Source organism: Ascidiella aspersa, chromosome 8 (assembly GCF_963924565.1).
Source record: "Ascidiella aspersa chromosome 8, kaAscAspe10.2, whole genome shotgun sequence".
Classification (NCBI taxonomy): Eukaryota; Metazoa; Chordata; class Ascidiacea; order Phlebobranchia; family Ascidiidae; genus Ascidiella; species Ascidiella aspersa.
This window is the reverse complement of record NC_139454.1, coordinates 26,295,795-26,309,010: the sequence shown is the minus strand read 5'-3', so window position 1 is coordinate 26,309,010 and position 13,216 is coordinate 26,295,795. Positions and strand designations below refer to the sequence as shown.

Below are 13,216 nucleotides of genomic sequence, written 5' to 3'. Positions count from 1 at the left end.
ATCATTTCTAAAGTCGTTTATTGCAAGAAACCTACAAATAAATAAACAAATATTTTACTAGTATTATAAGCATTTTTTTTCCAATTTTGAAAATACCGTGTTTTTAAGTGACGTCATAATGGAAGGCGTGATGTCACAGATCACAGTTTTAGAAAATTATTTTAAACGTAAACAAGCTTAAAACGCCATTTACGCACACACCGAGCTATGTCATGACATCTTTGTGAAGAACACATCCACCGAGTTCACTTATGACACTGCTTCTGATACATTTACTGGCTTGTCACTTTTTGGACCAAGTTTTCTTAAATCAGCTTCTCCGTGGGCAAAGGGGCATTCCCTCACCCACCTGGGGCATCCCCCGGGGTGATTGACGTAAAACCAACAAAGCTTGGTTTTGTGAAAAGTCTCGCTAGCTTGATTGTGATTGGTTGGCGCTGGTTCGAGTTTGCTCCAATCACGTAATGACACGTGTCCTTGACGAACTTCAAATGTCTGAAGGAAATTGATTTTTATACATTGTTTCAAATTTATTGGTCAACAAGGTTAGTCCGAAATAATCTACATTTTACTTGAGTTAATTTAATGCTATGTTTATTATAAATGTCAATTACTCAATAAATATAGATTTAGGAAGGTGATCGTGATATGTATATTAGCCTTTTAAAATAAAAGACTTATTTAGTTCAGTGCAAAGATTAACAACTTAAATGTAACAGTTATAGTGCTTTATTTAACAACAAAGCAACTAAAAAAGCTCATAAAATTACTTTTTTAGTACACAGCTATTCAATCTGTGGGCCGTGCACTTTCTACATTTCAAATTTCTTTAGGATAAATGGAAGCTATAACAATTTATTTTAGTTATTTATTTATGTTTTTTTCTAACAATAAATGTTGTACCACCCAAGCATCAAACAAGTGCCGATACTGCCACTTGGTACCTGGTATTGGCCCCTGACCCAATATCATCATCCGCCCCACAAGGTTGTTACCTGATGATGATTTCTGAGCAGAGTTTGCAATCCTCCGCATTCCTGTTTCATTTCCCGCCTCATTCTAACATCCAGCAGGGAAACTGCCCCACCTAGCGGAATCCTTCCCCCACGATTCCACGCTTTACCTTCGAAAGAACTCATATTTTAATAACTTTAGTTGAAATGGATTAGTGAACAAATTATTGCATGATATAAGAACATTTATTTTTAGTCAAAATTTCAAACGTGAAAAAAGTATTTTGCATAATAAAGCACCACTTTTCAATATGGTTTTCTGATGATTTTTTAAAATGTTTAATGATAGTTTTATTAATAAACCAAATGATTTCGAAGCCAAATAGGTCGATTAAATTGACATCATCTTAATTCTTAATAATGACGTTTCTATACGCATTTGTATCACCATTTGTTAATGTCCAACGTCTTAATCGAGATGATGTCTATTAATCGACCTTTTTGGCTTAGAATTCAATTTATCAAGCTTCATTACAGATCCGTGCATCCTGTGGCTAAGTAACTTGTAGTGCCACTAAATAATATTTAAATCGCTTTTCTTGAAAAAGTTTTAAATTACCCAAATGGTTTATTTTTAAGTCTTCAGTTTCCAACAGTTTAGCGACAAGTTTTGAAACAATCTTCTCCTGCAAAGTGCGATCCATCTTCGTGCAGTTTTGAACTTTTTGTCGCTTTGCTCGAATCGTGAAGTTTGATAACGACGAGGTTTTCGCACTTTCAACAAATTGTTCGATGACTTCCAACATTCTTTCATGCTCAGTACAAGAGTACGTCCTTGTTGCACCAACATGACACACCTGGTAAATAGACAGATACGCCAAGTATATTGTGTGTTGGCTCGGTGTCAATGAAAAGTTTGCTAAAAAAAAATTTATTGAGTCAATACATTAATTTGTACGTTGTTCTGGAGCAGGGGTTACCAAACTTTTTTAATAAAGGAAGGTAAGGAATGACAATTGCGAGCCTGATATAACATTTTAAGTCAAACTTTGTTGAATTGATTATTGTTCAACAAAGGAAATATAAATAACTGCCTAACAAAACTGTAGTGAGAGTTTCGATAAAACCGTTTAATGTAAGTCTTTCAGATTTAGTTTTGGAATTGCATCCGACGACATTTAACTGTACTTTTTTCTTAAAATAACATGTATTTTCATTAAGTAAATATGCCCAGGGCCCATAGATTTAACTCCACGGGCCGGTTTCGTCCCACAGGATGTAGTTTAGCGAACCCAGATCCAGAGCAGGCTCACAAAGCTACGACCACGATTTTTGCTTATGAAGTTATTTTAAGTCAGAATCTTGCAAACCCAACAACTTCTATAAAGTCATTACAGTTTTTGCTAAACAGTTATTTATTTTTCCTTTATTTATTTAAATACTAAATTCAGCAAAGATTAACAAAAAAATTTATATTTGCCATGTCTTTATAATTATTTGGCCCTTATGATAAAAGTTTGGCGAACCCTGCTCTGTATTTAAAAGCATGTTTTTAAGTTCTATGTCAGCATTTCTCAACCGGTGCGCCATGGAAGGCTGCCAGGTGCGCCGCGAGCAAAAGGAAAACAATAATTTAATATATAAAACATGTATTTTTTACTTTTCTATAAGGCTTAGCTCATTGATTCCACAGTACTTTTAAGTAGAAAACACAAGAATACCTACAAAGCAACAAAGTCAGAATTTCCACAATACTATATTACTAACACCACCGACATAATAACGCCAAATTCGCAGTAGACTAATGACCAAGACAGAATAAGATCTAAAATAGTCTAGATAAGACCTAAACTAATCGAAATAAGACAAAAATTACGCCTAGTACTGTAGCAAAAGGGTATGGGATGATTGGGGGACACCTGTGTGGCATTGGCCGTTTGTTGTCGGTCGACATTTGGGCACCGCTGTTTTGGCCCCGGATTTTTCGCCCCTGTTTGGGCTTATAGGTGGTGCTAGGAATTGGGCTAGGGTAAAAAATATTCGGGCAGTTAGTGATAGTTATGGATGGTGTTTGGGGTTAGATAAAAGGTTGTATTGGCCTTATTTTGGCCATTTAGGTCTGATTCCGATTTCGTCATTTTTACGACTATTAGTAGGTATTAATCCTATTTATTCTTTATTCCTAACTGTGTTTTGTTCCGAAGTTGACGTTGTTTTGCATTTTGGTCTCAAGGCTGCAGTCTCTTTAAAGATATGCAACTATAAAGCCTATATAATAAAAAATGGTAACAATTTTGTGAGAGAAACAGGTACACCTGAAAAATTTCGCGCTCGCTGCGCTCGAAAAGTGCGTCTCCACGTTTTCAAATGTCTCTAGGTGCGCCCCAAGTAAAAAAGGTTAAGAAACACTGTTCTATGTTAACATGTCCATTCTATTTTATGCTCACTTGTTTTAGATTAACCCAATTAGTTAACATTTATTTATACGTTCCTTAATTCAAACTAGACATTTTATTCATTTTAGAGATTATTTTACCTTTAACTTTAAAACAGATATATAACTGTCTATTATTTTATGCCCAAAAATTCTAGACTTATCTTCTGTTTTTACCCTTTTTGTCGATGGAATCCTCAGCACATCTACTTCTACTCTAAAGCCGCAAATTTCACCGACAGATTTCACAAATCCCAAGTAGTCGTTATACTGACCACTAGTGGATTGTTTCCTCTCGTACTTTCCATAGAAATCAAAGAAGCAACATGGAAGGACCCAATAGCGGGCCGTAAAACTACTTCTGAAAAAACAGAGGAAACTGTTACGAATGTGCTCCAAGAAAAAAAATGTAGCATAAAACAGAGGTTTGCACCAAACATTAAAAATAAAAATCAGTAAAACATCATATATGAAAAAACTGTTACAAAAGTATCCTATAAAACAGTAACAAACATTACTGATTTAATAGGAATATCAAAATAACAACATTTAATAAAACCCATGTATTGCTTTTAAATTTACTTTATTCATTAGGCTGTGTATTAGATAAACTAGTAAACAATTTTGTGTCAAAAATAATTTTCAGTAAATATCAATTGAATAATAAAGTTTTTATTCTATTTTTTTTTAATAATTTTGGAATAAAGCCCATGTAGAGCATGATCGTTGGAGGTTGTAGTAAGGCATAGTAAGAATATTAAAGCCCATAAGTAGGAAGCATTTCGTGCTAAACCTGTTTTACCTCGCAGCCATCACAGGAATCCATGGAGTCAGTTCATCGGAGTGGTTTCCAAGAATCCAATCGTAACCTCGCACCATGTCGATGTCATTCGGTGTTGCCGTATCTTCCGTTAGATTCGCGTCGGATCCGTACATTTCCCATATTTTGCGACGACAAACATCTACGCCTTTGCCTGGATGCTACACATGGAACATAAAAACATTTCTAGAAAAGATAAATAGGAACAAGTCTCTTTAAACCAGGGGTCGGCAACCTTTTTATTGTCGCGGGTCAAAACCAAACTGAGAAAGGTCTCTGCGGGCCGCACAAAATGTTAACTAATAATTGTGTTATTAATATGTAAGAACAACTGTGAATTAGGCGGGGCTCGGATCGTTTTTGCACTTAAAAACGTGTTTAATTGCATTTAAGGAGGCAGTAAAGTGTTGGCGCAAAGCGCGGAAAAAGGCACACCTGGCGAGCGAAGCGAGGGCGATTTTTTTTTTGGTATACCGGCATTTCTTTTATTATTACATTGCCGAAAAAAAAATCCTAACAAAGATATGTCCAATATTTTTGAATACGTTTTCCATTTTTTCGCGAAGCAATTGGCAGCTGTCCACGGCGCAACGGTAAAGAAGTGCTGATCTAGTTGAAAAGACAGCATCAAATCAAAAAAAACTGTAGGTAAAATGATTCGCGCGAAGCGCTAAAATTTTTTGCACTTTTGTAGTTAAAATAGTCAAAAAGTATGTGAAATGGTGTCTAATTTGTCATAGAGGTGGCGGGCCGGATGAATTACATCGACGGGCTGGATGCGGCCCGCGGGTCGTAGATTGCTGACCCCTGCTTTAAACAATAAAAACGAAGTTATATAAAAAAAAAGTTATATATACCAAAATTATACTTTTTATACGGCTGCTAAATTAAATTATGCTGTTTATGGTGTTTTAACCTGGTTGTATTCACCACCACTGCATGTTACATACAGGATATTATTAACAAATTACGCTGACAACATAAGATCTCATCATTGGTATACTTTACAGCAGTGGTTGCCAACGCATGGGTCGCGACCCAAAGTTGGGTCGCCTGATTATTTTGGGGGGTCGCTTGTTTTTCAGGCATATTGTATCTTTTCACAAAACTGGAAATCATAATCACAAAATATGAACACTAAACAGCGAAACCGGCTGGAAGTTAAAGCTGACATGCGTGACTCTATATGCTCAAGCAAAATAACGATTTCAAAAACTCACTGAGAGCAAGCGAGCACAACTATCTCATTAGTGATTTAATAAACATATTATTTTCGGAAAAATTAACTGTTTTTGTAGTGCAGTTTGTTTGCAACGCAATCTTGTATTTGCTTGGGTCGCAAGATTATACAAAATAATTTTTTTTTCAAAATGGGTCGCCTTAAAAACGTGTTGGGAACCACTGCTTTACAGGGTCGGAATTTTACTCTCGCCCACTCGCTAATGCGAGTGCTTCCTAAGCAAAAATTAGTTGTTGTTATCAAGACCTACTGGACTTAATTTTTTAATCTGAAGTATCATGTTAAAAAAAATAAAGCCGAAGAATGGAGGTCAAATATTGCATGAACGTTTTGCGCAACGTTTACAGAACTAAACCAGTGAAGATCTGGCAAGTATAAATCTTAATTTAATATCAGCCCTGATAATAAAAAACTTATATTTTACTTACTGTGGTTTAATTAATACTGATACTTCAAAAAAATAATTATTGATTTTAAATGTTTATCTTATTGAATTAGGTACTAGTTTTTTATAATTATTGTTTTTCTTGGTTTGGACTACAATATTTATCAACTGCCAAACAAATACAAACCAACTTTCTAGAAAAATGTTTTTCAATTTCACAAACAAAGCCAGCATATTTAATTTGTCGTACCCCTTCAGAGTTGAGAATGTAGACGAGCAACCCGTTTCCACACCCGAGGTCGATGAAAGATTGCCGATCGTCCGACTTCATTCTGATCCGTTCCTCTTCCCAAAGAACAAGGAGGTACGTCGCTATGGCAACATCCTCGTAAACGTATTTCTGCGGATCGGTGACCTCAGGCCAGATCTAAAGAAAATCGTCGCTATTATTAACAATATTCATTTTAAAGCTTGAGAATAAAATTGGATAATTATGGCCTGGCTAACAATATTCTTAAAATTTATTTATTTTAATTATATCTTTTCGAACAATCATTTTTTTAACAGATTACACAAGTCTATGTGTTGTAATATTTGTGACAATAAACATAGAAACCTTTGCCAGATGTAAGCCGTATTTTTTCTTGAGGGAGTTATACTTGATTGAATATTTTTCACCTTCAATTAATGAAAGTGAATGAGGAAGGTTATTTGAGGTTTTGTTCGGTTGAAAGTTTGTCCATTTCTGTAGAGTTGGCATTAATACTGATGCAATCCATTTCTCAGTTACAAAGCAGTCCTTCACATTTGAATCTTGAACTTCCGAAGGATTTTTATTACTTTCAGATGTGTCCAAATAAAAGCCAGAAATAATGAAGGTGTTTTCACATGATTGTACTTCACATTTGTGATGCAACAATAGGTATATTGTCTTGTCAAAATCTGGCATCGTTTGATTCAAAGGAATAAATAGAAAAGCGTTTGGAAAAACAAGAATAAGTTCGCAACTTTTGTGAAATCGTTCCGGTTGTTTTGGAATAAGTTTCCGAAACTCAAAAACAACCTCGTCAAAATTTAACGGCTGCACAGATTTACATTTTGGACAAATATTTGAAGTTGTAGCAAGTTTCTTGACAAAATCAATTGTTTTAACAGAAACTGAATCTTCTAGGTTGTGATTGAATTCAGTAACGACAGAACAACTGTGGATTTTGCTGCAAACATTCGGACGCTTGATCCAGACATTAACAGCTTCACAGAACGAATCCACATTTCCCGATGACCATTTGCTTTCTAATTCCACCCAGTTCATTTCAATTAATTTATAAATGTTTCTGAAGCAAATTAAGTAAAATTAGGACAGTACAAAAGCATTGTTACTGTATTCTAATTTTTAGGTCATAATTTAGTACGGTTTCATCATTTACTTCTAAAAGTTGGTAAGTTTCAATCTAGGTTGATGTTGAATATCATTTTGGCAAGAAAAAAACAAAAATGCTGTAAAAAACATATGAGGCCTGTGATTCAACACAAAGTACATATAGGCAATTGTTTGCAACTACATAATAATAAAAAAATAACAGGGAATTCAAAAAAACGCTGACAGAAAAGTAATAGTCACTATTATCCACAGTAACAAGTTAAAACAATAAGAAAATCGTAGCAATTCACAAAATGGGATCGTAAATAATAATCTTTCCGTTCTTCGAGCCACTTGCCACCTGCATATTAATGGGTGAAAAACATGTAGAAAGCACCATGCTACGGTGGCCGAAACAGTACAAGACGTCCGTAAACTTTTCAGGCTCGATATCAGTGTACGCGGGGGTCACTTTATCCGACGTTTCATCCCACTGGTGTGTCGATGAAGTTCGATACGCGATGTGCGAGCGATAGTCCGGCACACTTGCGTCTAACGACATCAACCGTATTCCGTATCCGAACGGGGAGGCGATGAGTCGTCCGCACGGAGAGAAGCATATCTCCTGGATATACTCCACATTCTCGGTGTTGTCCTCCCGTGCGAAGTTGGTGGCCGTTCCACGAGGGAGGGGGAGGTTGGTTTCCGAAGCTTGCTCGTCGTCAAACCACGAGTTGTTGCCGCTACGCTTGCCGGAGTAGAACGACCAAGTGTTGTGCATCGATGTATACTGTGGAAAACTAACACTTTAGGCAGATTGAAACAATTTAATTACTACCATTGTAATTAATTATTTTTAACAAAGTACAACAGTGGAAAAAAAAAACTTTTCTTTAATATACATTTTCTCATGTAAGTGAGAAAATTCTCAAAACTATCAAACAATCATAAGTCTCCCAAGCACACAGCACTTAGCTGGCAAACAAAAAACAGACCAAAAAAGTTGTTCTATTTAGAATGTTTTTCCGGAAGGTGAAGAAATTAAAATTTTCAATTATGGGTCTAAAATTATGAAAAGAGAGAAAAACTTAAATATAGGATTTTTTATTCCTTTTTAAATTAGTCAATGAGGCAGAAAGGATATACAATATGGCTGTACGAACACTAGTAATCACATAACAAAAACAAAAAAAACATGTTGACTATTGTTCATGCAGGAAAAGTTTTACTGTTTTTTTAACAAGCATTTTAAAAAATGTGTTGGAAAACATGTTTAATCATGTGCAACAAAAAGTTATTTCACTCATAAAATAGAGTTTATAAATGGGTTTTACCTTAGTTGTATATATTTTCTGTTACTATATTATTTTTTTACCTTATCTACAGAGCTTGATAGTCTGTCGTATCTCAGCGCAATAGCGAGGTTATCGGGATGCACATCGATCGACTGACAGAAAACCGTACAAGGCACTTTTTCATCCGTGTTGTAACCGTAGTACAACTCTAAATGGTTGTGCCTGAAAATAAACTTTATTAACCACACAAGTTATAAGCTATATGCAGGGCCATAAATAAAAGAATAACTTGAAATTTAGCATAAGAATTAGAGATCAACCGATATAACTTTTTTGGAATGATACAAACACACAACTTTTTAAGTTTGTGCCAACCGATACACGATAGCGATAACTGATTTTTATACATATACCTATCTAAGGTTCAGTAATAACTTTGATTAATTGATTATACAATGATAATTACATTACATTTATCTACCCACTTAATTATATGACTCTATTTTGCATATTAACTTTGCAAGATGCTGAAGACTAGAAACCAAACCATACAAATGCAAACGGAGAAAAAAAAATTATAAAATTTTATTTCTGTTGTAGGAAACGGTTTATCAAACTTTATAGTATAATATGCATGATGGAAAGCGAATGTTCAGTCTAAAGCTGCTGTATAATATTTTCGAGACTAAATATAGTTGGACCCGCTAAACATTGGTTTTAGTTACCCTGAAATTGGTTGGGACTGATCGTGATACTTGTCCGTTCTGTCCACCATGATTTCACGGTTGTTGAAAGCAATCGAGTGGTCGCCGTATTGACCAACACAACTTATCTCATTGATGTCTTGGTGAATTGTGTCTAGCTGAAAATAAAAAACATCATGAAAAGGTAAATTGAAACTATTTTTGTGGCGGTTATTTAGAGGTTGTAGTAAAAAAATGTCAAACCAGGATGAAAATTTGATGCTAAAGGTTTGATAAAAATTGATACTGCACACAATTTCTTACTTCTGTATATAAGTAATTTATTTTCATTGAATATCTTTTTTTAAATGGTTAACAATATACTGTAAGTTGCCACAAATTTTTTTTTTTAAATTGTAAAGATAAAAGTGGCCTCAGCTGAGAAACGAACCCCAGACCCAAGGATTGTGGCAAGACATCTAAACCTACTGGTTTCCAACGGAGTGTTGCAGCACACTGGGGATGATTCTTAAAGTAAAGGCTGCTAAAATTCATAGAAATTCTATTACTAAAAAAATAAAATTCTCAAGCTAAATGGTGTTAAAATTTATTTTCTCTATAATTCCACTTTTTCGTTGTTCTGGTAAGCTTCTTGATATAATTGTTTTTGCGTTACTTGGGTACAATACATGAAGAAATATTTTCCTAGTGTGCAATGTTAATGTGTGTTATTTTAATTTGGCTTCATGGTTGCCACAAAATTTAATAAAATGAATTTTAATAAAAAAAATAAAAATAAACTTTAAAAGAATTTGTAGGATTTTAAAAACCTAAAACTTGATCGCTTGGCTTTTTTGATCTAATTCGAAAACAAATTAGTAACGGTCTACACAACTACAAATATTTTTGTATTTATTTTTTAACACTTTTAACACATAATAAAACTAGAGATATAATAAATTTACTGACTGTTCAAAGACTTTTAAAATTCACAGACCTGTATATTGCAAAATCAAAGTAAAGCCACTCAGTGAAAATTTTAACAAGACTTCTGTAGCCTATTTATATTTTTGTAGTGACTTAAGCAAAAAAGGTTGAAAATCAACCGATGTAACTTAATTACTTAACATATGTAAGTATGGTTTTATTGTAAAGAACGTACATTGAGGTTATGTATGGCGATGAGATCTGCAGTTTGCATCGTGCTAATGTACATGCTTTCACCATCCGGTGATAACCTCATTCGCATTAAGTTGGCACATTTCAACAGAGGACGGCTCTCACATTTCCCATTTGGTGAAGGGCTGAATAAACAACATAAAATGAATAGTGAAAGTGATTTAGTGACGAGAAAACACTTTAAATAAACAGGGAAATATATTTACACAGTAAACATCATGTTTCCCTATAAATTTAACCTCTATTGATAGATGATGATTTTTTAGTTCAAAAAGCAAATTACAAATATAACACTATTAATGTAAAAAAGAATATTTTTTCCAATATACGAATATGTAATATATAATAAATTGATTCATACAAGCAATTACTAGACACTGCACCTGGAAAGATACTTGTTATTTTCCTCAATAATGTTTTTTTATGATGAATGTTTTATTCCTAATAAAAAATTACAAATTTATGCATGAAAAATATAGAAGTATAATTAAATATTTTATTAATCAATACTAAACCTAGTGGCAAATTATTGTTACTTGTTGATATCCCAGAGTAAGATTTGATCGTCAAAACTTGCAGAAACCAGACATTTAGTTGGTTTGTGGTATTCCACATTTTTCACCCAACCACTGTGTTCATTAAGATGAAGAACCTCCTGTTTTCAAATGTAGTTGATCAGAATAATATTATTTAAATCCATGCTTATTTAGCATTATTAGTGTAAACTATTACAAGGTGATAAAACAGGGTTTTGGAGTCGGACTTGGGTCTCGAAGGAGACAACTTATTTGTCTGGAGTCGGACTTTAATGCAAAGACTGTGTAACACCACCAGAGTCCTACATGCGTATGCGCAGGTTTACAACACATAAAAAAACTAAAAAAACAAACGAATCCTACACACCATAAAACAATTAGTTTTTTTAGCTTTGAAAATAACATAATTGAATTACTGGGAAAACTTCATAACTTTTCAATAAAAAATGAAAACTATTGGAATAAAATTTACTTTTTGCAATAAACTGTCACACTTTTATAAAATATGACAAAATTAGTTACAGTGATTATAGGCAAGGAATGTATGTTTGACAAAAACATTAAAATAAAACCAAACTCTACCTCCGATAAATTCCTGATGTCCCAAAGTGAGATGTTAGAATCGTCGGAGCATGTCGCGAACAATCGGTCGTCGATGAACGTCACGGTGTTGCATCGTTTTGTGTGAACGTTAACTCGATTTTGGACAATTTTGCTGGTGTGAGGGTCAATTACAACGATGGCATCTTTCTCACAAGCAGCCACCAGATAACGACTGTCGCAAAAAATATTTTTGTTTGGAAAACAAAGTGTTTGTAAACCCATAACTACTCTGCAGCATAATATTCGTTTACAACAGATTAGTTTTGAACGTTTTTAATATTTATGTAAGTTAATTTAATGAACAAAACGCTAACCCACCCTAACCCAAATATTGTGCATTGTGGTAGAATTCTAGACAAGCGTCAATGTTTTTGTCAAACTTTTATGAATTATTTTGAGATAACAAATTTACCGTTACTACGAACATATAAGCCATACAAATGTTTAATTCATTCGTATATCTATGTTTTTAATACATTATGTGGTAAATACCAGGGATAATTTAACAACATTTTTTTACCCGTTTGGCGAATACTTTAGTCCAAATATCCCGTTGTAACCGATATGAGAATTACTTCCAATTTCCTCAGATTTTCTGTACAATGTTTTCCACAATTGACGTTTTAGCGAAAGAGAGTTACACTTGTAATTCCGTTCGCGAGTTTTAATCCAAGAATTCACAGACATTTGGTAAGTTTCAACTTAAATAAACCAAGAAAATGTCTTTAAATCACTCCAAGATGTTTTTGTTTACAGAAAACTCAATCATGCGTCAGTTTTGTTGCTTCATGGAATGCTTTTTGTCGTAAAATACATTCATAGTAAAAATTTGTATTTGAATTATTTAGAAGAAAAAACAATGACAAAATTTGTTTACTAAAATCATAATAAACATATTTCTGACTTAGACATTATATTTTACTTTTTTCTCTTTTTTTTCTGGCTCAGTTGGCACACCGACAACCGCCAAGTGTCAGCAGAGAGCCAGTCAGAAGTTTATCAAAAACGTCAAATTTTAAAGATGGTTACTAAACAAATAATCAAAAAGTTAATTTTTTGAACTTTAATGCATCCTTTTCAAATTTATAAATGAATGGGCTTTTCAAAATTGCAAATTCGAAAATATTTGTATTTCTACAGTTTTTTAAAACAAATTATGAGGATAATTAATTACGCCACGCAAAGTGATTTCCTGTAGCATACTTATATACTCGACGTAATAGCCGTTGTTTGAGATGAGGAAATCTCAGAAAAGTTACGATTTGTTTGTTGAATGACATTTTATTGAATGACATCTTTATTGAAATGTCAATAAGTGTCGAAGTCGTTTATCAAACTAGTTCAACGACACCCTGTTGTTAAGAAAGCTGTAGCTTAAGTAAGATCCTAATGGTTTGACTCTAGCAAAAGTTTTTGTTTTACTGAATAATGTATATTTTGCGCTGAGTGTAACTTGTGTGTTTGTTAAGGTTGTACGATTGCCAATAAGTCATTGGACGGATTTAAGTTAATAATCAAGTTGCTGGATTAATTTTGTACCAACCATACCAAGGGCACTAAACTATGTTATTTTTTTACGAAAATGTTTATATTAACAAATACTGACACTAATTTGAAGTAAGAGGCTATTTTCAGGGCTCGCCTGTATACTGAATTTTAAATTCACACTACTGTTGAATGTCCAAGGATCTGGAAAACCACATTGCGATTTTTTGCTAAAACTAGTGG

At 33.8% G+C, this 13,216-nt stretch overlaps 2 protein-coding genes across 2 annotated transcripts; both read right to left on the bottom strand.

Moving 5' to 3' along the window:
* Window position 1: 1 nt before the first annotated feature.
* On the bottom strand, window positions 2-7,154 carry LOC146137108 (putative tRNA (uracil-O(2)-)-methyltransferase). Its single transcript, XM_083395151.1, has 7 exons — window positions 6,449-7,154; window positions 6,083-6,259; window positions 4,190-4,368; window positions 3,565-3,748; window positions 1,573-1,810; window positions 996-1,123; window positions 2-495 (listed from the first exon to the last, which is right to left on the bottom strand). Exons 1-7 carry the CDS (start codon window positions 7,142-7,144, stop codon window positions 250-252), a joined length of 1,848 nt encoding a protein of 615 aa, XP_083251277.1. The 5' UTR covers window positions 7,145-7,154; the 3' UTR covers window positions 2-249.
* Window positions 7,155-7,485: 331 nt separating this feature from the next.
* LOC146137107 (DDB1- and CUL4-associated factor 10-like) lies at window positions 7,486-12,226 on the bottom strand. Its single transcript, XM_083395152.1, has 7 exons — window positions 12,009-12,226; window positions 11,468-11,660; window positions 10,886-11,004; window positions 10,333-10,474; window positions 9,213-9,349; window positions 8,568-8,709; window positions 7,486-7,982 (listed from the first exon to the last, which is right to left on the bottom strand). The coding sequence occupies exons 1-7, from the start codon at window positions 12,173-12,175 to the stop codon at window positions 7,500-7,502; spliced, it is 1,383 nt and encodes a 460-aa protein (XP_083251278.1). The 5' UTR covers window positions 12,176-12,226; the 3' UTR covers window positions 7,486-7,499.
* Between the last annotated feature and the right edge of the window lie 990 nt (window positions 12,227-13,216).

Excerpts from the sequence above, each read along its gene's own strand:
- LOC146137107 (XM_083395152.1), bottom strand. The coding sequence starts at position 12,175 with ATGTCTGTGAATTCTTGGATTAAAACTCGCGAACGGAATTACAAGTGT. Across the intron at positions 11,661-12,008 it reads CTAAAGTATTCGCCAAACGG|TCGTTATCTGGTGGCTGCTT; the intron begins GTAAAAAAATGT and ends TTTTTGCGACAG. Across the intron at positions 7,983-8,567 it reads TATCAAGCTCTGTAGATAAG|TATACATCGATGCACAACAC; the intron begins GTAAAAAAATAA and ends AGTTTTCCACAG.
- LOC146137108 (XM_083395151.1), bottom strand. The coding sequence starts at position 7,144 with ATGAACTGGGTGGAATTAGAAAGCAAATGGTCATCGGGAAATGTGGAT. Across the intron at positions 6,260-6,448 it reads ACGGCTTACATCTGGCAAAG|ATCTGGCCTGAGGTCACCGA; the intron begins GTTTCTATGTTT and ends GATTTTCTTTAG. Across the intron at positions 3,749-4,189 it reads ATTCCTGTGATGGCTGCGAG|AAGTAGTTTTACGGCCCGCT; the intron begins GTAAAACAGGTT and ends CTGTTTTTTCAG.